The 24,430-nt window shown below is 51.1% G+C and overlaps 1 protein-coding gene across 1 annotated transcript; it reads left to right on the top strand.

Moving 5' to 3' along the window:
- The first annotated feature begins 10,020 nt into the window (after positions 1–10,020).
- FXR2 (FMR1 autosomal homolog 2) lies at positions 10,021–24,153 on the top strand. Its single transcript, XM_059150473.1, has 17 exons — positions 10,021–10,480; positions 16,128–16,180; positions 16,539–16,632; positions 17,437–17,508; positions 17,605–17,753; positions 18,008–18,101; positions 18,551–18,667; positions 20,193–20,363; positions 20,546–20,624; positions 21,171–21,280; positions 21,466–21,552; positions 21,860–22,082; positions 22,242–22,439; positions 22,532–22,732; positions 22,827–22,922; positions 23,067–23,167; positions 23,458–24,153. The coding sequence occupies exons 1-17, from the start codon at positions 10,400–10,402 to the stop codon at positions 23,551–23,553; spliced, it is 2,022 nt and encodes a 673-aa protein (XP_059006456.1). The 5' UTR covers positions 10,021–10,399; the 3' UTR covers positions 23,554–24,153.
- The last annotated feature ends 277 nt before the right edge of the window (positions 24,154–24,430 follow it).

The raw sequence follows: 24,430 nt of genomic DNA on the forward strand, positions 1-24,430 counted from the left end.
GTGCATGACTCGATAAGTTCAGCCATCCGGAGACCTTTCTGGAATGTTCTGGTCTCCTGGTGAGTGGGTGGGTTGGGGGGGGATGTGGCTTCTGGCCCTAAAGGTGGGCCCAGGACCATGTTCACCCTCAGAGGGCAGAGTGTTGGCTCTAGTGTATAGAGACGAGAAGAGCAAGGAGCCAGCTTGGCACATCAGGCTGGTGGGTCTCCTTTTGGGACCCAGACAGAGGCCTCCCGGGTCTGGAGTGCAAGGTTCGGGACCCCAGGCTGAGGCCCGCCCACTGGCTCAACACCGAGAGCAGGCCGCCCCCTGCCGGTGAAGTCCCGACGGTGCTGGGAAGGGACGCTTGCCTCAACTCCCTCGTCCCCCTCCCCCCAAAACTCAGTTCAGCTCACCAGCGCTTTTCCTTTTTCAAAAGTCACAAAGTTCTTATTTTCAGTTCGGCAAACCCAAAACAGAACGTTAGACCCACGGAGAGAAAAAGTTTATTACACAGCGGCTGTGAGTTTCTGGTAGGAACATTGGAATGGACATGTAACATCAAAATAGAATCCATAGCCTTAGTTCTCTAACTGCTATTAACCCTTTGGTAACAATTTTTCAGATTTTTTTCAATGTCCATATATGCACATCATTAGCTAAGTGAGTAGAAATGGGAGCATATACTTTTTTTTTTTTTTTTTTTTTTTAGTGAACTCTAGACCCAGCATGGGGCTCAAACTCAGGACCCTGAGATCAAGAGACCCGTGCTCTACTGTCTGAGTCACCCAGGCACCCCAGAATTTATATCTTTTACGTATGATCAATTTATCTAGTGATGCTTTTCTTAACCTTAAATTGTATCAGAATACATTATTTCTGGAAAAACGCACAAACAAGCTGAGGGAATGTAGTCACCTCTGAGGAGGCTCTGAGGGGCCAGGGGACAGCTCTCTTCCCACTGAGCACTTTGAATCTTCTGAATTTTGTGCCATGCCCATGTATCACGTCTTCAAAAAAAAAAAAGAATAGACTACTTTAAACTTTAAAAGTTAATGCAGAAGAATATGGCATGAAGTGGGAAGCAATATTACCAAATTTTATCTTGCCCCATCTTGTTTTGCCTTGGCTTTTGGAGTTTATGGTTTCCATGGGTCACTCTCTTGTCTCGCCTCTCCCCACCCCGTCTTGGTCGGTTTTCACCCAATGTCCCCAGTCCAGCTTGCTCTGTTCTCAGCCAGTTTTGCCTTGGGTTCCTGCCCAAGCTGATTCTATTAGATGTTGGGCCTGATCCTTATTAGGTGATAAGGACCTGGGTTCTGGCCTTAGCAGCTAGAACAAAGGGGAGGGCAGTGAGGGGAGGGCTTCTTAGAGAGAACATGGAGGGGCACCTACTTGGCTCAGCTGGTTAAGCATCTGATTCTTGGTTCTGGCCGGCTGGAGTGCTGCGCTCAGCAAGGAGTCTGGCTTGAGATGCTCTCCACCTCGGCGGCACCCCACCCCACGTAACTCTAGCACTCTCTTAAATAAATCAAATATATTTTTTTAATGTATCTTTTTAAAAAGAATTATTTATTAAGAGTCTGCATAGGGGGACCTGGGTGGCTCAGTGAGTTAAAGCCTCTGCCTTTGGCTCAGGTCATGATCCCAGGGTCCTGGGATCGATCCCCATATCAGGCTCTCTGCTCAACGGGGAGCCTGCTAACCCCTCTCTCTCTACCTGCCTCTCTGTCTACTTGTGATCGTTGTCAAGTAAATAAATAAAATCTTAAATAAATAAAAATAAAGGGAGCATAGAGGGGTATGGCTCAGTCGGTGGTGTGTAGAATTCTCGAGCTCAGGGTTGTGAGTTCCAGCCCCACACAGGGTGTAGAGATTACTTAAAAAAATAAAATCTTTTTAAAAAGTGGGGGGTGGGCATAGAGAAAGCGTAACTAAAACGTCTTTCAAATCCATCCACATCCCTATATCCCCTTCCACTATCATCTTTGCAAAATGCTGTAGTGTCTTAAACTGACCTCCTCCTCTGACTGTCCCCTTCCATGAGGTTATCAGCACTTTTTTTCCTATCCTAGATACACATTATATTACATGAACAATCAAATACTTCTGTGAGGCTAATAGAAAAAACATCAGTCTTGCAACTCCCTCAGTTTTTAAAGACAATCACTTTTCAACTGAGTGTTTGAATTGTGTTACTATGTTTTGTCTTGGATTCATCTGAGTATCTCAGACTAAAAATAGCATGCCAATGTTGCTACTTCTCCTGCTTCAGACATTAGCTATTGACTTCCCACTGCTAACTCTCTTTTCCACTCCCACTGTCACCCCCACCCCCTTTCCCATCATCCCACGCTTCCAATATTATATCATAATTCCGGCTAGATCTGTTTAGTGTTTATGTATTATGACGATGCAAATGCTCTTTATAGTTGTGCCCTATGGATAGCTTTTTTCTTTTTTTAATGATTTTTATTTATTTATTTTAGAGAATGAGAAAGGGGGGAGCAGGGGGGGGGCAGAGGGAGAGAGAATTTCAAGTTGACTCCATGCTGAGCACAGAGCCTGACCTGAGATCATGACCTGCGCTGAAATCGAGAGTTGGATACTTAACAGAATGAGCCATCCAGGCGCCCCACCATGTGGAAAGATGTAGTTGTCTATCTTTCCCGAACCATTTGTGTTTTTTCTGGAGTTAATAGTTGCTTTGACCTTTATGTTTGTTTGGTTCGTTTTCTTTGTACTCTAACTTATCCCCCAATTCTCCTTTAGTTGTATTAATGAGTTCTTTTTTCAAATAATTTTATTTATTTAATTGACAGAGAGAGATCACAAGTAGGCAGGGGGGGCGGCGGGGAGCAGGCTCCCCGCCAAGCAGAGAGCTCCATGAGGGACTCGATCCCAGGACCCTGAGATCAAGACCTGAGCCGAAGGCAGAGGCCTGATTTCCACTGAGCCACCCAGGAGCCCCGAGTTAAGGAGTTCTAAGGATATACAAACACGTAAGGAATTTTATCTTTTCTGTTTGAGAATTTTCTCACAAAGCCTTTAGACCTGTTCTACCCGCGAAAGGCTGGTTTTCAGTCCACACTGCTGGATCTCCCTCCACACCTATCTTGGGATTCCCTTTTCGCCTCTTGGATTAATCTCCTGTTTCCTGCAGCCTATCTCCAACCTATCTCTATCTTTTTCAGTTTATTTTGATGGAGCTTCTTAGGAAAGGCTGCTTGGGAAATAATTTTGTTGGGACTTTGGGGCAACTGGCTGGTTCAGCGAAAAGTCATGAGACTCTTGATCTCAGGGTGTTGGGGTTGTGGGTTCAAGCCCCATGTTAGGTGTGGAGATTACTTAAATAAGAACTTTAAAAAGTTGTTGGGACCTTGTAAGTCTGAAAATGTCTTTGTTCTACTCTTGTGCTTTGTTGACATTTGTTTGGGTATCAAATACTAGGTTGGAAATAATTTGCACTAAGAATTTTGAGGGCATTTCTCCATTGTCTTCAAGCTTCTGGTGTTGCTGTTAAGAAGCCTGAAATTTGGGGCACCTGGGTGGCTCAGTGGGTTAAAGCCCCTGCCTTCAGCTCTGGTCATGATCCCATCATCCTGGGATCGAGCCCCACATTGGGTTCTCTGCTCAGCGGTGAGCCTGCTTCCTCCTTTCTCTCTCTGCCTGCCTCTCTGTCTACTTGTGATCTCTGTCTGTCAAACAAAAATAAAATCTTAAAAAAAAAGAATCTTTTTTCTTATTCTGGAAAATGAAATGTATGAAGCCCATTTTCATTTTCCCTTTCTCTTTGCTCAGTCACAGCTTTTAGGAACTTATCTTTTCCTAGCCTTCTAAAATCTTACATGGGAATGTTTTAGTGGGGACCCAGTGCGTCTTTGCAACCTAGAAGCTCATCTTCTTCAGTTATAGAAAAAAATCTTTTAAAAAGGCTTTATTGGGGGGGCACAAGAAGAAGGGGGAGAGGGACAAGCAGGCTCCCTGCTGAGCAAGGAGCCCTTTATGGGTCTTGATCTCAGAACCCTGAGATCAAGACCTGAGCCAAAGGCAGACGCTTAATGACTGAGCCACCCAGGCGCCCTAAGATAAATACAACCTTTTAAAAATATATATATATATATATAAATATATATATATATTGTCAGGGCACCTGGGTGGCTCAGTGGGTTAAAGCCTCTGCCTTACGCTTGAGTCATGATCCCAGGGTCCTGGGATCGAGCTCCACATCAGGCTCTCTGCTCAGCCAGGAGCCAGCTTCTCCCTTTCTCTCTGCCCGCCTCTCTGCCTACTTGTGATCTCTGTCAAATAATAAAATCTTTAAAAAAAAAAAAATATATATATATATATATATATATATATATATATATATATATATATGGTTGTTTTGGGGACTTTCTCTTCCCCTCCATGTTCCTGTTATTTCTTTCTGGAACTTTTGTTTCTCAGATGTTTAATGCCATGGGCCAGAACTTTAATTTTCTTGCATTTTCTATCTCCTTCATTTTTTGCTCAGCTTTCTGGGAAATTTCTTTAATTTTATTTTCCAACCCTTTATTGAATTTTTATTTCTCATTTCATGTCTTTAATTTCTTTTTTTTTAAAGATTTTATTTATTTATCAGAGAGAGAGAGGGAGAGAGAGCGAGCACAGGCAGACAGAATGGCAGGCAGAGGCAGAGGGAGAAGCAGGTTCCCTGCCGAGCAAGGAGCTGATGTGGGACTCTATCCCAAGACACTGGGATCATGACCTGAGCCGAAGGCAGCTGCTTAACCAACTGAGCCACCCAGGCATCCCTCATGTCTTTAATTTCTAAGAGCTCTTTTTAAAAAGATTTTATTTATTTGAGGGGTGCCCGGGTGGCTCAGTTGTTAAGCATCTGCCTTTGGCTCAGGTCATGATCCCAGGGTCCTGGGACAGAGTCCCAGGTCAGGCTCCCTGCGCTGTGGGAAGCCTGCTTCTCCCTCTCCCACCCTCCTTGTGTGTGTTCCCTCTCCGGCTGTCTCTGTCAAATAAGTAAAATCTTTAAAAAAAAAAAAAAGATTATATTTATTTGAGGGAGAGAGAACAAGCAAGCGGAGGGAAAGAGGGAGAGAGATCAGACTCCCTGCTGAGCAGGGAGCCTGACTGAGGACTGGATCCCAGGACCTTGGGATCTTGACCTGAGCCGAAAGCGGTCACTTAACCGACTGAGCCACCCAGGTGCCCCTGTTTTTAAGTATCTTTTTAGGGTGCCTGGGTGGTTCAGTCGTTAAGCGTCTGCCTTTGGCTCAGGTCATGAACCCAGGATCCTGGGATCGAGTCCCGAAACGGGATCCCTGCTCAGCAGGGAGCCTGCTTCTCCCTCTCCTTCTCTCCCTGCTTGTGTTCTCTCTCTCACTGTCTCCCTGTCAAATAAATAAATACAATTTAAAAAATATATACCTTTTTAAAGATTTTATTTAGTTATTTTATTTTATTTTTTTTAAAGATTTTATTTATTTATTTGACAGAGAGAGATCACAAGTAGGCAGAGAGGCAGGCAGAGAGAGAGAGGAGGAAGCAGGCTCCCTGCTGAGCAGAGAGCCCGATGTGGGGCTCGATCCCAGGACTCTGAGATCATGACCTGAGCCGAAGGCAGCGGCTTAACCCACTGAGCCACCCAGGCGCCCTTATTTAGTTATTTTAGAGCAAGAGTGTGCTCACACACAAAGTTGGGGGGGGGGCAGAGAGAGCTAGAAAATAACCCGACTTCCTGCTGAGTGTGCAGCCTGACACAGGGCTTGATCTCAGGACCCCTGGGATCGCGACCTGCGCCAAAATCAAGAGCGGGGCGCTGAACCAATGGAGCCTCTCAGGCACCCCATCCCCTGTAGGGTTTTTTTTTTTAATGCTTTTCTTCTTGCATAGTCTTTACTTCTTCTAAACTATTTTTCTTTCTTTTTAAAAATTTTTATTATGTTTCTCTCTCTCTCTCTCTCTCTCTCTCTCTCTCTCTCTCTTTTTTTTTTTTTTTTTTTTGCAGGGGGTGAAGCTCTTTCATTTAAGAGGCTTTCCTCGAACATCGGGTAGTCCTCAGCTGCATGCTCATAATTAAGACTGGGACACTAAGGAACGATCAGAAACTCTGTGTGTGTGTGTGTGTGTAAGGTGTGGGGAGACATGTTCTCTGTGGACGTCACTATAGGGCGATCCACTAGGCCATTTCCTTAAGGAACCCCTAAGGCCAGTATCTTTAGGTCTTTTGGCTCACCTGATGACTTTTTTCAGAAGACTCTTCCAGACCCCCAGTCGGAGGGCATCAGCCTGGCTGTCCATATCCTCAGAGCTGGGTGAAGAAGAAGTCTGGGGCAAGTGTCAACATTCAGCACGTAAATTTTCACATAGTCCCCACTTTCAGTAACTTCCCAACATTCTTCTATCAACCTAGCCACCTTTCTTTCTTGAAATCTCTGTATATTTAGAAGTCCAAAGACAAGCCACGCCTTGCCTGTCCCGCTAGAAGTTAGCTGAAAATTCTGCAATGGCTCCCACAGCTCTCAGCAGAAAATCCAAACTTCTAAACAAGTTCCAGCCTCTCCAAGCTAGGGCCCAACCCTTCCAGCCATTAGCTTGCCTGTCTAGTTGGTTCTCACCATGTCAGACTCCCCCTCTGGGCCACCCGCACAAGCCATTCCCCTGTCTGAAACACTGTTCCCCGTTCTCCCACTCCCATCTTCTGCCTGAATGGACTGTGACTACAGCGGAGGGACAAAATGTAAACCTGAAAGGATTGTTGGTGTCAGAGGCTGGGTAGTCTGTGAGGGTGCCATTTTAAAAATAAAATTCAGTCACTGCAATTGTTTAAGAGTCCAAGCTCAGGGGCGCCTGGTGGCTCAGGTGATTAAGCGACTGCTTTCGGTTCAGGTCATCATCCTGGAATCCCATCATGATCCTGGAGTTCCAGGATCGAGTCCCACATCGGGCCCCACATCGGGCTTCCTGCTCAGTGGGGAGTCTGCTTCTCCTCTGACCTTAACCCCTCTAATGCACTCCTTTTCTCTCTCTCTCAAATAAATACATAAAACCTTAGGGAAAAAAATGAGTCCAAACCCAAACTCTTCAGTCTCACAGCCAGCACGTTTGATGATCTGTTCCTCTTAGTGACTCAAACTCTCTTTCCCTCTCCTTGTCAGAATTGCTGCTGCCTCTTCACAATCTTTACTGTCTCTCCCTCCCTATACTTACTGATGCCCAAAGATTCTGGAAGGCTTCTCTCTCTCTCTTTTTAAAAATTTTTTAAAGATTTTATTTGAGAGAGAGAACAAGCACAGGTAGGGAGAGTGGGAGAGGGAGAAGCAGATTCCACATGGGACTCGATCTCAGGACCCAGGATCATGACCTGAGCCTAAGGCAGATGTTTTTCTGACTGAGCCACCCAGGTGCCCCAAGTCACCTCTTCTTCTGCCAGCACTTTAAATACTGCTGTAGTTGCAAGTTCTGTCATGGACCATTTCATTCCTCAGTCTACACTTCTGTTTAGAGATTTATTTTTGTTTTATAGCTTTTACTATGAATAATACACTAGATGATTCTTGCATCCACCTGCCTAACCAAGACCTCTTTGGACCACGTACCTGTGTGTCCATTGACTTGCAGAACACTGATCCTTTCTTTTCATTAATATTAGCCAACCTGGGTGTGTGTGTGTGTGTGCCTAGGAGGCTCAGTTGGTTAGGCATCTGCCTTCGGCTCAGGTCATGATCCTAATTAGGGTCCTGGGATTGGGCCCCATGTCAGGCTCCCTGCTCAACGGACAGCCTGCTTCTCCCTCTCCCTCTGCTGCTCCCCCTGCTTGTGCTCTCTCTCTGTCAAATAAACGAGTAAAATCTTAAAAAAAAAAAAATTGCCGTGCTGAGAACTGTGCTAGGTACTGTGTATACAGTGATGGGCAAAACCAGACCCGGAACCCAGGCTCTGATGTCTTACATGGCAGAAGACAGATCCTGGACAAATTATTAAGGGTACAACCATGATGATACCACAAAGGACTGAAGGATGCTTTCGCAGTGTGAGGTGGAAGTCCTAGTGGAAGGCTAAAGAAATTACATTTAAGTTGAAAGAGAAGTTTGTTGAAGACAAGGGATATCCATGTAAAGGATGGACCCTTAAACTCAGAGCAACACCAAACTCAAAGTCATCAACGTGTCATCTAAAACTTTGTCGCCTGCGTTCTTTTTATCATGATTGGCAGCACCATTCACTCAGTGACCCTAAGTATAAATTTGAGAGTTGTCTTGGGGTCTTCCCACTTCTTCACCAGCTCCCGAACCCTCCCCACACCACCCTCACCACCCATTCTTGTTGATACTACAGTGATACTACAGCAAGTTTAAGAGGCCCCAATCTTCGTGTACTTCTGTAGTCCACAGCCCTCCTCCAAGGTCATCAGCATCTTTCTTATCACAATGGTTTTTCACCAGTCTCACGTCTTGAGACCACCCTTAACTTTTAATCCATTCTACGCAGTTGTAGAGAGACACTCCTGCTTAAAACCTTTCAGTGGCTCTTTGGAATTCATAAAGTAAAAACCCTTCTCCTTAATCCGATTTACAAGTTCCTCACAGGCTACCCTCTGGCAGCTCCTTACTTCAAGCCAAATGCTATTCCAATTAGTTGTGGTTCCCCAAAGGGTACGTCTTTCTGTTTGTCTGCATCACTGTGTTCCTAATAGCTCAAGAATACTCTTACCAGGGGCGCCTGGGTGGCTCAGTGGGTTAAAGCCTCTGCCTTCCGCTCAGATCATGATCCCAGGATCCTGGAATCAAGCCCCGCATCAGGCTCCCCGCTTCCTCCTCTCTCTCTCTGCCTGCCTCTCTGCCTGCTTGTGATCTCTGTCAAATAAATAAACAAAATCTTAAAAAAAAAAAAAAAAAAGAATACTCTTACCACATGTTTCCTCTAGCAAACACCTACTCGGGCCTCACATCTCAGTTCTCGAAACTTCAAGTCTTCCCCAGTCACTTGGAAGAACCCCAGATCATTGTCTCCCCGGGATTCCCTTCAGACCAAGTCCTTATCTCTATCGCACCTTCAGTCCAACCCTGTGCACTTACTTGTGAGTTGGTTTAACTTGCTTGTCCCCTCCTTGCCGAGGCATTATAAAATCCTTGTTTTGACATCGTGTCTTTGCATCCCTAGCGCTTAGCACACAGCCACTGGAAACGCAGTGAGAGCGAAATATATACTTGCTAAGTGACTAAATGCACAACACGGTTCTAATTTCTGTGCTACTTTTATATTCATCTCTACAACCCAAGTTCTTAGTTCGGGAATCCGGAGTTTTTCCCTCTACTACCCTCTTACTCCACATTTTTTCCTATTTTGAATTTCCTCGGCATTTGGACATCAAATCTTGCGCTAAACTAAATTGCCTTTGCTTTTTGGTACCGCCTTGAAATTATCCTTTAACCCTTCATTGTGTGAGCGACCGACTTCTCAAGGGAGGAACTCGGCTCTTAAATCTACAGCTGGAGTTAGAGATGCTCCTAAGAGTCTCTACACCAGCGTGAGAGCGATTAAGCCCGGCGCATGCGCCCCAGGCTTTGTCTATTTTTTTTTTTTTGGCCTTTAGACTCCTTTTTTTTTTTTTTTCCTTTGGAGCGTGCGCACCAAGAAAGACAAAGGTGGGGAAAGTGACCAAGCAGTCATCCAAGCGCATGCCCATCCCCAACTTGCCCCAGTCCAGGGATGCTGGGCGGTGGGGAAGTGGGTGTGGCTTGACCAGGAGCTGCAGAAATCCAATCCGACCGAGTGGGCTCGGCCCCTCCCTCCGCACGATTGGTCCGCTCTCAGTGTTGTGGGGCGGGGAAAGGAAGAGATGTGGGCGGGGGGGGGCGGCGAAGAAAGGGAGGCATCTCGTTCTGCGCAGGCGCGAGCAAGCGACCAGGTGGGGGCGCGCGAGAGCGAAAGGGAGTGTGGAAGCCCTGATGCGCTGGCGAGCGCGAGCTGGGTCGCCAGCCTTGACGCCTGCGCCGTGGCCCTCGGGGCCCCGCGCACGGCGGGCGGGTGCCCGGTGCGCCTGCGCAGTAGGCGGCGGCGGCAGGGGGAGGTGGAGGCCGTGGAGCAGCAGCGGCAGCAGCGGGTCCCGGGACTGAGGCAGCAGCGGGGGCGGCGGCAGGCGGAAGCTGAGGTGACGAAGGCAGCGGCGGCGGCGGCCGTTTCCCTCACGGTGGCGGAGACCAAGGCGGCGGCGGCGGACGGGGAGCGGCCCGGCCCCGGCCCCCTGCTCGTTGGCTGTGGCAGGGCCGCCGTGGGGCCGGCCCGGCTCCCGCCCCCCGCGGCTCCCCCTCCGGCTCCTCCCCCGGGGAGACGCCGGGGGCCTGGCCCGGCCCGGACTCAGACCGCCGCTGCAGCCGCCGCCGGGGCAGTCGGAGGCGGCGGCGGCGGCGGCGCCGCCGCCATGGGCGGCCTGGCCTCCGGGGGGGACGTGGAGCCGGGACTGCCCGTCGAGGTGCGCGGCTCCAACGGGGCCTTCTACAAGGTGAGGCGGCACGCCGGCCGGGGACACCCGTGTGCGGCCCCTGGCTCCAGCCGGGGAGGGGGGCCGTGGGGCGGGATCGCGCTTCTGGAGCCTAGTCCTGGCGCCCCGAGCCCCAGACCCCGCTCCCGCCCGCAGTCCTCCTGGGGAGACCTCTGCAAGTGAACCCCCCTCCTCGTATTTCCGGCCCCTCTGCCGGTTACACCTGCTCTGCACCCCGTCTCGTAGAGAACGAACGTCGGGGCATTATTGTGCTCGGATCAGCGTCCGCATCCCCCCCCGCCGACCCCCCCACTCGGGAGACCCCATTTTCCCAGCTTCTCGTGGACTTTTCTTGTTTCCCCGGTGGAAGACAGACCTTAGACCTTAATCACGCCCCCCCCCCCCCGCGCGGTCCAAGCACATGGAGAATTCTCTTTATTCTTCCCTATTGCCCCCTTGGGAAGGCCGTCCCATATTAGATCCTTTCATCTCGCTCTGCCTCTGCCTCTCAGCTCTGGAAGACTCACCCCACTTCCATGCTACATCTCTACTCTTAACCCAAGGAGAAACGGTCAAAATCCATTTATGACATTTGCTATCTTTGACCTCAGCAACTCTGGGTTGTAAGCCGTCAAGTTGCCTCCTAGCCATAAGGTGGCATCTTTTCCCAAGTCTCTCACCTCACCCCTTTATCCCGCGGCCAGCTGGCCTGCGGTTCTCCCGGGGCGACCTCAGCTGTCTTTAGATCCTCCCTGTAACTTCTTCCCTGGAGCAAGGTAAGCCCCACATTTGTAATCTCCGATCGGGGGGGGGGGGGGATCACAGGCGGCGGTCCTGTGAAGGATTTCCGCTTCTCCAGTTCTTCTGGCCAACTCGCTTCGTTCGGGAGTGATAACCTTTCTCCGGAGGAGGGGATCTGTCTTCAGAGGGTCCCTGATCGCTGCCTTCGCTCTTCCCTTGCCCAGGATTTGGTCCCTTAGAAGTCCTGCTACTCCTGCCTCCTGTATTCCTAAGTCCTTTTCCAGGACGTTGTCTCCCATTTGGGTGAAGCCAGACGGGGTGATCCCCCTCTTGCCTCTCAGGGATTCTTCTTTGTGTAACTGTCATTATTTTTGAACCTCTTTGGACTTTAGGCCTGGCATCGTGGCAGAGACTTCTCTGATTCCTGTCTTCTCATTTTACCCTGAGGAGCCGGAGCCAGGGGTATCTTGTTATCCCAAGGGAGAAGAGCCCCCTTTCTTCCACTTCGTTTCGGGCCTTTTCTCCTGTTAGACTCTCCACCTTCATGCGCTTGGAGGCGACTTTCTCCAGCTCTTTCCCCATGAAGTCCTGTTGCTGGAAGGGTCTCCTCTTCTTGCAGTGGAAGGCTTCTGCGGGTCAGAGGAGGGTAGTGATTTTTCACCCACCCTAAATGCCTCCAGTTAGGCCCGGCTTCGCTCACCAGATTTCTTTCCCTACAGCGCCTGTGGCAACCGTTATCTATCTTGACTTATCCTGTCAACTTAAGTCTTCGGGTTTTTACCTAAAACTTGTGTACCCTCCAGGAACCGCCTTGCTCCCTGTCTGGAGGAAGCTCCTGGCCACTCTTTTCTACATACTTTTCTAACTCAGAAGACTTTTTCTTCTAGCTGCCTCCTTAGCGTTTCTGTTTTCTTTGGCAAAAGTCTCTTAATTCCTTTCTGATTCGGATAGAGCACGTTTGTCTCTTGTATCCTTTTCCTTCAGACTTGGCGTTGCCTTTGTTGAAATGCCCTTCCACGTAGGATTTGAGACCTATTTCCCCCAGTATCTGCGCCTTCATCTGGGTGTGCCCCACCCCTCAATTCTGGGTTCTTAAATTGAGTTGGAGATGGAGATACGAGATTGGCTTTTGTTCTAGGAAGTGTAGGCACTAGCAGAGCTGGGAAAGATTGGTATCCACTTCAGATTACCTGGGGTGGATGGGAAGGGAGATGTTTCCCTTTCCATGTGTGCGTGTCTGACAGAAAATCTCTCTGAATCTTTCCCTTTTCCCCTGTGGGCTTTGGCAGGGATAAACTTGGGTGATTTAGGGACAGGATGCTTTGAATCAGAAAGCAGTGTTCGGAGTCGAGCGGAAAGCCAGGTGATGCGGATTCTGTGTTGTGGCCACGTTAGCACTTCTGCCTCATGGCTCAGTTAAAAACAACAATAAATCCCTAAATTCCGACTAATCTTTCTTTAACTCTCAGTGCCATATAGATAGGTAGCCATTCTGACCTTGCTACTGATTTAATATTCATGACTCAGCAAACTTTGGTGTGGGTCGAGAAGTATTTACGTTGCTTCTAGAACTATACATTTTGGAAGGCCCCTTCTCTCAGAATTGGGTCCTGTTGTGCCTCCTCTTCCATGACAGCCCTGCGCACGGCAGGTCTGGCATCTCCATTATCCAGTGGCTGTCCCACCAGCGTTTCCTTTTCTGCCGGTATACTGTGTTACTCTCCAAGTTATACTCTCCCAAGTGTCTGGTCACCTTTCAGGGCGCAGTCATCCGGCTTCGTAGACCTTGACTGATACCACATTCCCGTTCCTGTCTTAAGGAGATTAACATTCTCATTTTCGATCTCTGGTTTTTACCCAGATCCGTCCAGCTTTTCTTCTGGAACTCCCTCCTTTTGAGAGCCCAGGACTAGAAGATAGGGCAGAGGTGGGGACGAATTTCTTATGTGGGTATCTGGAAATCTCGGGCCACTCTCTCTTTCTGGTCCTAGGCCCTATAAGCCAAAGCCAGGATATGCCGCAGCCACCGAATTGAGTCGTTCTCTGGATCTCGGTGGCTTTCTAGAGACTGACTCACCTGCCCCTGGCCTTACCTGCCTGTCCCCTTGTTGAGTGTGGACTCACGTTCTACCCCTGGTGTCTTTGGAGGGAAAACACGGGTGATGTGGGTGAGGTTAAGGAGCGGAGACTAGATGGGAATACGACGTAGAGGAGAAAGCGTGTTCTGGAGAACATGTGAAGGGAAAAGACCTGAGAAGTCGAAAAAAAAAGAGTGTGTGGCGTTTGGTTGAACTGCTGAGTAATGGGAGGGAAGACTCTATTCCGAACTCTGCATTTCTGCCTTGGGGATGGATCACGGGAGCTGAAAACAAAAACAAAAACAAAAACGGGGTGTTAGTGCTCGCTCCGCCCGAGGGCCAACCCTGGCTTGTTGGGGGAGAGCTGGATCAGAGCCTGGGGCACATCCTCTGTGAGGGGCGGGTCCAGGAACGGGAATCTCTTTCGCCAAGGAACAGACAAGATTTTCTTCTATCTCTTCCACTCCTTTTATCTCATCCCTGAAACGTTTTGAGAATAGCTAACTCAGACTGTTTTTCTACTTTGGGGATTGACATTTGGGGGAAAGAATTGGATAGAGTCAGCGGAAGAGGCTGGTTGAGATGTTTCTGGAATTCCAGACAGACCCTCAAAAAGGGAGTAATGAGGAAAGGGATGCCGTGTTCAAGGTTACAGGAAGAAAGAGGAAGACGCCGAAGAAGGAGCTAAGAGAAGAACCTAAAAGAGAAGAAGGACTCGGGCAACTAGTGAGGGATAAAAGTGCTTTGGGAGACTTGTGTGCGGAGTAGTAGGCACGGGCTGGAGTGCAGGGAACCGAGAACGGAGAAAACCTGGGGAGTGGCAGAGGAAGGGGAAGCATTGGCTGAGGAGGAGGCCATGCACCTTGGGCCACAGTAAAGGTCTGCATAGCAAGGGACCAGAACGAGATCTGATCCCGAAAGAAGGATCGCCCATTGGTATCAAGAGTAAAATTTGGGTTTAGATTTTCCCACTGCAAGGAAACAGCAGTGTAGTAAACCCACCTTTGACCAGTTGGTTAGGGTGGGAATGATGCAGGCCTGCGTTTTCTGTGTTTCTTCTCCCAAGCTCAGCTGTTGTGCCTAGCGGCTGAGCTCAGGAAGAGTTCTTGTATGTTAGCCTTTTGAAACACCAAATTTTTTCATTTTATTTTATTTTTTAAGATTTTATTTATTTATTTGACAGATCACAAGTAGGCAGAGAGGCAGGCAGAGAGAGAGGGGGAAGCAGGTTTCCCGCTGAGCAGAGAACCCGATGTGGGGCTCGATCCCAGGACCCTGGGATCATGACCTTGCTGAAGGCAGATGCTTTAGCCCACTGATCCACCCAGGCGCCCCACCAATTTTTTTCATTTTAAAGATTTATTTATTTGATAGGGCTGAGAGAGAGAGAGTCCCTCCCGAGCAGACTCCCCTCGGAGCCTGGAGCCCAGCACTCGGCTCCACACAACCCTGACCGAAGCCAAAATCAAGAGTCGGACTTTCAGCCCATGGAGTCACCCAGGCGCCCTAACCCCTCGTTTTTTGTTAACAGCTTTATTTAGATAGAAACAATGAAGAAGAGTGTTCAGAGTATGATTTGTTACGTTTTTGACACAGATCCCTGTCTACATATCTCTGTAGCTGTGTCATACCATCATCACAGTCAAGATAGTTCCGTCACTCCCAGAAGTCCTGTCAGCCACCGATCTGCTTTCTGTCAGTAATACAATAATTTGTGCTTCCCGGGTTTTGACAGAAGTGAAAAGGCAATTCGGTAGAGACAGGGTAGTCTTTTGAACAAATGGTGCTCAGGCTGGCTATCCGCGGGTAAAAAAATGAGCTCTGATCGTTTCTTGCACCACGTACAAAATTTAAATCAAAGCGGATCGTAGACCTAAATGTAAAATAAAAACTATGAAACTTGTAGAGGAAGAAATAGGAGAGAGCTTTGTGGGGTTGGATTAGGCAAAGATTTCTTAGCTAGGATGCCAAAAGCTCAGTTGTAAAAGAACAAATTGATAACTTGGACTTTCAGAATTAGCAATCCCTAAATTTGAGTGTGTGAGGATTAGAGAAGGTAGAAAAATTAGGAGCACAGCTGAGCCCATAACTTTGGCTTCTTCAATGAGGACATAGTAAGAGCCGGACTGGCTATGCAGGCATCCTTGTTCCTTTCTCATGTCCTCTGAATTGGCGGTTCTTTTATCTTTTTCAGATTCATAGTAGTGTGTCCTAGTCTAGCATTAAGAACTCTCACATCTACAAAGTCCTGACTTTCCCTTCTGTAAATCATGGTTATCGCTTTGAATGTCATCAGTGCTCTGAGTACTCCTGTAGGACCCACGAAGGCCCAGGTTTGCTGAGGCCTCTTGCTGCCACTGGGGAGCTAGACCCTGGTCTCTCTCCGCGGATCCTGCTGTCCTCTAGGTGTCCCAGGACAGCCTCGCACTCTCATGGGATATTCTTAGCCTTGCTGAGTGTGGCTGGCATTTTAATTGAACTCTGGCAAGTTGTTCAGCACACCAGCAGGCAGAAAGATAGGGAGGCCCCTGTGGGAGCCATAGTAGACCCGTCCGTTTCCAGGCTCTTCTCGGGCACGTGGTGTTTCCCCCTTCTGTTGAATTTGTGTCATCTTCCTCTGGATTTTGCCACTTCTCATGTCATGTCAGTATCGTTTCCTTTGTCTCTGCCTCTGTGTCCATTCTTACTCTTTAGCCAGTATGGGTTTTTCTGGCGTTGTCTTCAGATTGCTTGTGTCCCTGTCTAAAACTCAAGGTAATAGTCTCTGTCTCTGTGCCCTTGGTGGTGTTAAATTGTCATTGTCTGTCTGTCTGTCTTTGTTTTTCACTTTGTTCTACAATCTGTCCTAGGGCTTTGTGAAGGACATCCATGAAGACTCTGTCACCATCTACTTTGAAAACAAGTAAGACCTTGGGAATAGAGAATCCAGCATACTAGTTCCTAGAAGGAGAGTGGAGAAGAGGGGGCGGCTGAGTCCTATGAGGCATGTAATAGGTGGGGGAGAGCCAGGGCTTTGGGTGGCCAACTCACGTGGATCCCAGGAGAGGAGTGGGCCAAAATTTGGTGAGGGTGGGGGACGTTTGACTACTATTTAGTTAGATTCTAGGGAAAGAAAAGACACCACTCTGGGGCAGGGCCTGGAATGTGGCCTCTAAAAACCAGGGCGGGTGGGAATTGCCTAGCAGAGGCAGTAACCCTTCCTGAAGACATGGACAACCACAGTAGCCTGAGTAGCTTTCGTGTCACTGTTTCCCCTGCAGCTGGCAGAGTGAGAGACAGATTCCATTCGGGGATGTCCGGCTACCACCTCCAGCCGACTATAATAAAGAGATCACAGAAGGGGATGAAGTGGAGGTAAGGGCCGCGGGTCCCACCCTTTATTTTGTTTTTTCATTTTTACTTATTTTTTAAAGGTTTTATTTATTTGATGGGGCGCCTGTGTGGCTCAGTGGGTTAAGCCTCTGCCTTCAGCTTGGGTCATGATCCCAGGGTCCTGGGATTGAGCCCCTCGTCGGGCTCTCTGCTCAGCGGGGAGCCTGCTTCCTCCTCTCTCTCTGCCTGCCTCTCTGCCTACTTGTGATCTCTGTCTGTTAAATAAATAAATAAAATCTTTTAAAAAAAAAAGGTTTTATTTATTTGAGAGAGAGAATGGGGGGGGCTCAGAAGGAGAAGCCGACTCTCACTGAGCAGAGAGCCCGATGCTGTCACTTCGGGGACTCCAGGGTCATGACCTGAGCCAAAGGCAGTTGCTCAACCAACAGAGCCACCCAGGGCTCCCTGTGCTTTGCCCTTTAGAAATGTCACTTTTCCCAGGATTCTGCATCTCCCTCGCCCTGATACTAGTGTCCTAGGCTCCCTGCTAGTTGGTTTATTCTCCTTCCTTCCCGCGCTAAGCTGCTGCGCCTGGCCTGGTAGGCTTGCAGGAGAAGTACCCCGCTTCCCCGTCGGTCACTGTCGTGGTCGAGCTGTTGGGAGCTTCCCCATTTCAGGGCAGTCACTTTCCCTCAGTCTCCGGTGACCACACCCTCTGCCTTTCAGTCAGCTCTTTTCTCAAGTTTCCCATTGTTTCTGTGTAATGGGTCTCCCAAGTGTCCGAACGCCTGTCTTGTTCCGATGTTCTGATATGGCACCCAATGTCTCTTCTCTTTCTGCTGTCAGGTGTACTCTCGAGCCAACGAGCAAGAACCGTGCGGCTGGTGGCTGGCCCGGGTGCGAATGATGAAGGGCGATGTGAGTGATGGGACGCGCATGTTGTCGTCACCGGAAGGCCGGAGGCCGACGCTCAGGTCATCCACACTTGTTTCTTTCTTCCATTCTTTCTGCCAGTTCTATGTCATCGAATACGCTGCCTGCGATGCCACTTACAATGAGATTGTCACCCTGGAACGGCTTCGGCCAGTGAATCCCAATCCTCTCGCAACCAAAGGCAGCTTCTTCAAGGTCACCATGGCTGTGCCCGAGGATCTCAGAGAGGCGTGAGTTAGGGATGTCGGGGCGGGGCCCCTTGGCAGTCCGCCCATCTGCCCTTCCTTCTCCCGGGCCCCACTCCTAGTGTCCGTCTTCCCTCCTGTTCCCTTGGGCCTCCGAAGCCCTGCTGGCTCCCAGCTTTCTTCATCCCTGTTCTCTCACTGCGGTCCTTCTTGTTCTCTCGTTTCCTTGTCCCTGTCTCTCCTGTGAACCTCTCCCCGCACTCCGCACTGTGCCGCTGAGCACCCTTCTTTATCTGCAGCTGCTCCAACGAAAACGTCCACAAAGAGTTCAAGAAAGCGTTGGGAGCCAACTGCATCTTTCTCAACATCACGAATAGTGAGCTCTTCATCCTGGTGAGTTGCCTGACTTGCACGTAAACCCCTTCAGTGCTTTTTTCCTTCTCCCCTTTGAACTCCTTTGTAGAACGGAAGGAGCTCAGATGTGCTTTTGATTGTGAAAGAAGGCTTCTTACGGCTTCTGACCCTGCGGGCCCGGGTCGCCCCCTGACTGGCCTTTGTTCGTTTCTTAGTCTGGCCACAGTAGCACAGTCTGGGCCGGACCTTGCGTGTGTATTTGGACTCTCAGGAGATATATTGTACAGTTCTCCCCTCTAAAATCCCTTCCCTTAAGTGCTCAGATAGTGGGCCCTTGTGAGACTGAAGACGATTTTCCTCTTTTTTCATTTTGTTTCTTAACCCCTGTCCTCTCCCAGAGACTCAGGTGTCCTGATTCCCAGCTCCCACCCTTCCCCGGTGTGTGTTCCAAGTCAGTTTGAATGACTTTTCCATTGGTTTCTCCCCAGTCGACCACAGAAGCGCCTGTGAAGCGGGCGTCCCTGCTGGGGGACATGCATTTCCGGAGCCTGCGCACCAAGCTGCTGCTCATGTCGCGCAACGAAGAAGCCACCAAGCATCTGGAGGTGAGCCTGGGCCCCACTGCTGCTGCTGAACGGTGCTGTTGTCACCCCTGCCCGTCCCACTCTGCCACCCTGGCTCTTGTGTCCCCAGAACAAAAAGACGGAGGTCTTTCTGGGCCATTAAAGCTGGGTCTGCTGTTTGATCCCAAACTCCTCCAGATGCCAGGCTCCGTCGGGTTCTAGTAGTAGTACGGTTGTTTTCAGACTCTGTTCTTAACCACGGCGCCCTTTGATCAAGGGAAAGTCTACTTGAAAGCGTGGTGGCTAAAACAGGTCCACCAGGTCCGCTCTCTAGAAGTAGAAGATGAGGGGGTGGTCCTGACCGGTGGTGGCCTCCCCCAGGTAAACCCTCGCAGGTTACCTTCCTCAGTCATCACCTCCCCCAGGTCACCTCCTTCGTGTCATCTCCCCAGATCACCACCCCCCCCAGGTCATCTCCCCCAGATTACCCCTCCCCAGGTCACCTCTGAATCAAACCGCTTTGGCGGCGTATATTTAAGAACTGTTTATATGCTGGAAAGACCACTGGACATGAAATCCCAAGTCTTGCTTTGGCAGATCATTTGATTCCACTCAGCTTTATCTCTGTGACAATGAGGTAGTTAGACCAGAACATTTCTCCAAGGCCTTTCTGAGTTCTGATACCTTAGGAAGGTCAGATCCCCTTTCCCTAGGTGCCGTACTGTCCCATGCTAGTAGGGTGCGTGTGCGTCATCCATATCTGTTTCTGTTCATTCAGAGACCTGATCTGCGGGGTGGGGGGCGCTTTTCTCTGAGCCTGTGGAGATGGTGGACCATGGCAATCTTTCCTTCTCCGGGACACTACTTCTCAGGACACTGGCAGTTAAAAATTCACCCTTACCCCAAGATGGTACACAGTATGTCTGCTTTGGTTCCCTGGTGATCAAAATAGACTTCAGATCGCCTGGGACCTGGTTGTATTCCACAGCGCCTCGCTGTGGAAATAAAGCAGCGGCGTGCCATTGCGTGGCTCCTTTCATGCTTTTTTCAGCCCCTTGCTTCCTGCTTACTCTTTTGGGAGTTAATACGAGTTTGGTTCAAGTAATCCTGGTTCTTTACTCTTGCATTTACTTTGTGAAAGGGCATTTCACATCTTACTTAATTCTAATTGATTACAACCTTATTTAATCTTCTGAGAGTCTGGGGTGTGCGGTCAGTTAGGCGTAACCGTGTAGCAGAGGACAGAATAGAAACCCTGAGAGTGTGCTGTGTTCTGGATCCCATAACCAGGTTGGGTTAGAGCCACATCCAGAACATCGGTGGTTCCGGCCCAAACTCCGCCCTTACGTACCTCTTCTCCCCGCCAAGCCATGGGTGTTGGGCAGGTAGGGGTGGAATGAATGGTTCCGGAGTCCTCCACACTGGTCCTGGTGGTCAGTGGATCCGGGATGGTTCTGGCTCAGTTCCACACATTTTTCTCTCCTTGAGGTCCTGTAGAGGGTCGGGTGCCTGGGCCAGGTGTCTGGGAATCCGCCACTGGGAACCCTGCCGTGCCTTTTCCTTTCAGACAAGTAAGCAGTTGGCGGCCGCCTTCCAAGAGGAGTTCACCGTGCGAGAGGACCTAATGGGACTGGCCATCGGGACTCACGGTGCCAACATCCAGCAGGCCCGAAAAGTACCTGGGGTGACCGCCATCGAGCTGGGCGAAGAGACCTGCACTTTCCGCATCTATGGGGAGGTCAGCAAAAGATAGCCGTGGTTGTGGGCCTTTGGGGTGTTACAGAGGGGCAAGCGCTCAGTGGAGACAATGTCCATGTCCCGGGGACCTCCCCGACTTTGGTGGCAGCACACTTTCCCAAAGGCAGAGAGCGGCAGGAAGGTCAGGGGCTGAGTAACAGCCCCGGTCTCCTCCCCTCGTAGACTCCCGAGGCGTGCCGACAGGCCCGGAGCTACCTGGAGTTTTCAGAGGACTCTGTGCAAGTGCCCAGGAACCTTGTTGGTGAGTCGTGGGTGTGTACACCCAGGAGAGAGCACTGCAGGACCAGTGTGGTGGGCTCGGCGCCCCCCCCCCCCCCGGGAGCCTTCCAGTCTCACGAGGATGGAGCAAACAGTGTGTCAGAAGAGTGACAAAAATGGAAGAATAGATTTCTGGGGATTGTAGTATTTTGTCCTGAGAACTCAGCAGAAGCCTAGAAGGAGAACAATTAAACAGAATCCGGGTGTAGGAGCTGAAAGACTGTTTATCTTTTCTATTTTTACTTTTTTTTTTTTTTGGTTGTTGTTTAGTTTCTTTCTTTCTTTTTTTTTTTTTAAGATTTTATTTATTTGTTTGACAGACAGAGGTCATAAGCAGGCAGAGAGAGGAGGAAGCAGGCTCCCTGCTGAGCAGAGAGCCCCATGCAGGGCTCGATCCAGAACCCTGGGATCATGACCTGAGCTGAAGGCAGAGGCTTTAACCCACTGAGCCACCCAGGCGCCCCTGTTTTTACTCTTTTTTTCTTAAAAAAAAAAGACCAAAAACCTAATTCCTCCTTTACCCACTCAGGCAAAGTGATTGGAAAGAACGGGAAAGTGATCCAGGAGATTGTGGATAAATCTGGTGTGGTGAGGGTTCGAGTAGAAGGTGACAATGACAAGAAGAATCCCAGGGAGGAGGTACGAGGCACCGCCTCTGAGGACTGCTTCCTGAAGTAGATGGCAGTCTTCGGGCTCCCGGGATGTGGGGGATGGGAGGCACAGAGCCCAAAATGATGCCCCTGGGGGAGTTTCTGTAGGAGACGGTGTAGGGTTGGTACTGGGCGGGACTGTCCTGCTGACCCTGCACCCTCTCTCCTCTGCAGGGGATGGTTCCCTTCATATTCGTGGGCACCCGGGAGAGCATCAGCAACGCCCAGGCCCTGCTAGAGTACCATCTCTCCTACCTGCAGGTACCCAGGTGGCCAGGGGCTGGTGGGGGGGGGGAGGGTCTGGGTGCAGCGAGGAGGCCGAGGCTGCTGGTGGGCAGGGTTAGGACGGTGGTGCCCCGCTTGCCTCTGAGGACAGCGGAAACCTCGGAGCAGGGATTTGGGGCTGTGGGGTTGGGTCCCGTAATGTTCCTTGTTCAGCCCACGTCTTTGTCACGTTCCTTAGAGTTTAGGTCGCTGGGGGCGGTCAGGGTGAAGAATCAGGCGTGAGGGAGGCTGTCTGCGGGTCTAGTCACTCCTCTGGTCCCTCTCTCCGTCCTTGCCCGCCCAGGAGGTGGAGCAGCTTCGCCTGGAGAGGCTCCAGATCGATGAGCAGCTCAGGCAGATAGGACTGGGCTTCCGCCCTCCTGGGAGCGGGCGGGGTGGCGGCGGCAGTGACAAGGCCGGGTACACCACCGACGAGAGCTCTTCCTCCTCCCTCCACGCTACCCGGACCTATGGGGGCAGCTACGGGGGCCGAGGCCGGGGCCGGAGGACAGGTGGTCCTGCCTATGGTAAGAGGCTGCGGGCCTTGCAGGGGGGATGGGGGGGCGTTACAGGTCTCGTGGAATCTTGAGGACAGGGTGACAAGACACGTTGAAGGTGGGAGTGGCTGCGGGATGGATCCTGGGCAGGGGCGAGGGTCCCCGACTGAAGCCCACTGTGTCCTTCAGGCCCCAGCTCGGACCCATCCACAGCTTCTGAGACTGAATCGGAGAAGAGGGAGGAGCCCAGCCGAGCTGGGCCAGGTGACCGGGACCCCCCAACCCGGGGAGAAGAAAGCCGGAGGCGGCCGATCGGGGGCCGGGGTAGGGGACCCCCAGCTGCCCCTCGGCCTGCCACAAGATACAACACTTCGTCTATCAGTTCAGGTGCCAGCGTGGGACAGCTGGGGGTGCGGGTGCGGGTCAGGAGGAGGAACAGCGGACGCCCCATAACCACCGTCTCATCTTCCTCCGACCAGTGCTGAAAGATCCCGACAGTAATCCCTACAGCCTATTGGACACCTCTGAACCAGAGCCCCCAGTTGACTCAGAGCCTGGGGAACCCCCCCCAGCCAGTGCCAGGCGCCGCCGCTCCCGCCGCCGCCGTACCGATGAGGACCGGACTGTCATGGATGGAGGTCTGGAATCCGACGGGCCCAGCATGACGGAAAATGGCCTGGGTAAGGGCTGTGCCTGGATCTAGAGAGGTCGAGCCCGGCAGGAATTGACGTATGGGAGATGAGATGCACCTCTTGGGTTTTCTATGCCCCACAGAAGATGACTCGAGACCCCAGCGTCGGAACCGGAGCCGCCGCCGCCGTAACCGTGGGAACCGGACCGATGGTTCCATCAGTGGGGACCGTCAGCCAGGTCAGCGAACGCCGGGTGCCTGTGTCCTTCCTTACCCAGGGCAGAGGGAACAGGGTGCTTTCTGCCAGGGCTTAGGGCTTAGCGGGCGTCTAAGAGCTGGAAACCCGCTTCCTTCTGAAACCCTGGGTCCTTTGCCTTCCACAGTGACCGTGGCTGACTACATCTCCCGAGCAGAGTCTCAGAGCCGCCAGCGGCCCCCCCTGGAACGCACTAAGCCCTCAGAGGACTCTATTTCGGGACAGAAGGTAGGCAGGCAGGGTGCCCGTACTCGCGCGCTTTCCTCCTGGGGGGCAGGCGCGCAGGGGACTCGTGGAGGAGCCCATGTCTGATGGCGTTTAGGCCGCGTGTGGAATAGGGAAGATGTGGTAGGACAGAGGGAGGTTTGGCTCTGACTTCCTGAGTTCCTCTGAGAGTCGCTAGAGTTCCGGAACCAGCCCCCGGGGCGCCAGGAGCACTAGGATGGGGGGGCACCGCCTGGATTTCTACTGACTGGCTTCCCGCTTCCTCTCCTTTTTTCTTTCCCACTTCCCCTCAGGGCGACTCTGTCAGCAAGCTTCCTAAGGGCCCCTCAGAGAATGGGGAGCTCTCTGCGCCCCTGGAGTTGGGTAGTTTGGTGAACGGGGTTTCATAAAACCTCTGGCCCGCATCCCTCCCTTCTCCGTCTCGCTTGCTGCCCCACACCGTGGCCCTCACAGGCCCGACCGACCTGCGCTGGAGCTGCTCTATCTAGGGGGGAGGGGGGTGGCACAGCAGCTTGGGTCCCCCTCAACCTCCAGGAGCTAGTGGAGGGGTGTGTAACAGGGTCATACCCCCTCCCTCTTGTCCGCCCTACCCCCAGGGTGAGGGGAGCCTCTCTCCTTCCCCATCAGACTGGATGTGCCTTTATCCTCTAACGCCCCGATCTCTCTGAACACCCCCATCCTCCGCCTGCTGGTGCGGGGTGCTCCTCGACCCACCCAGATTCGACAGTTCAGGGGGGCTCCCCTGCTATCCCTCCTCCCATCCTGTACCCCCCATCTCTGGGGCCTCATCACTGTGGAAGACGGGGATAGTAAGGGTATGAGTGGGTGGGAGGCATGGGGAAGGTTTTGGAGTAGAACCAGGGGTGTGTATGAAGGGGGGTGACAAGGTCCCCCAGGGGAGGGGGGACCAACCTTGTCTGGTGGATGAGAAGGCGTATTTATTTTTCACTGTACAGTATTTAAAAAGAGAATAAAAAAATCCAAATGGCTCTGTGGTTCCTTGTACCTTCCTGTCCCCAGCTGGGTCTGTTAGTTTCTCTCCAATGGACCTGCCCGGGCCTCCTTTCCTCTATCCCCACCTGCTTTGCTTTTTCTTCTGGGAATTCCTGGCATTCCTGTCTCCCAGGCCCAGGTCCCTTTCTAGTCTGGAGCCCAATGGCTTGTGGCCTGTTGTGGTGCTTCTCCCCTCCCCCGGGGTGTGCTGGTAGAGGGAGCTGGCCGCTCCTCTCCCCTGAGTCACGGCAGGCTAGGTAGGGCTGCTTCGGG

This window comes from Mustela lutreola, chromosome 15, assembly GCF_030435805.1.
Source record: "Mustela lutreola isolate mMusLut2 chromosome 15, mMusLut2.pri, whole genome shotgun sequence".
NCBI lineage: Eukaryota > Metazoa > Chordata > Mammalia > Carnivora > Mustelidae > Mustela > Mustela lutreola.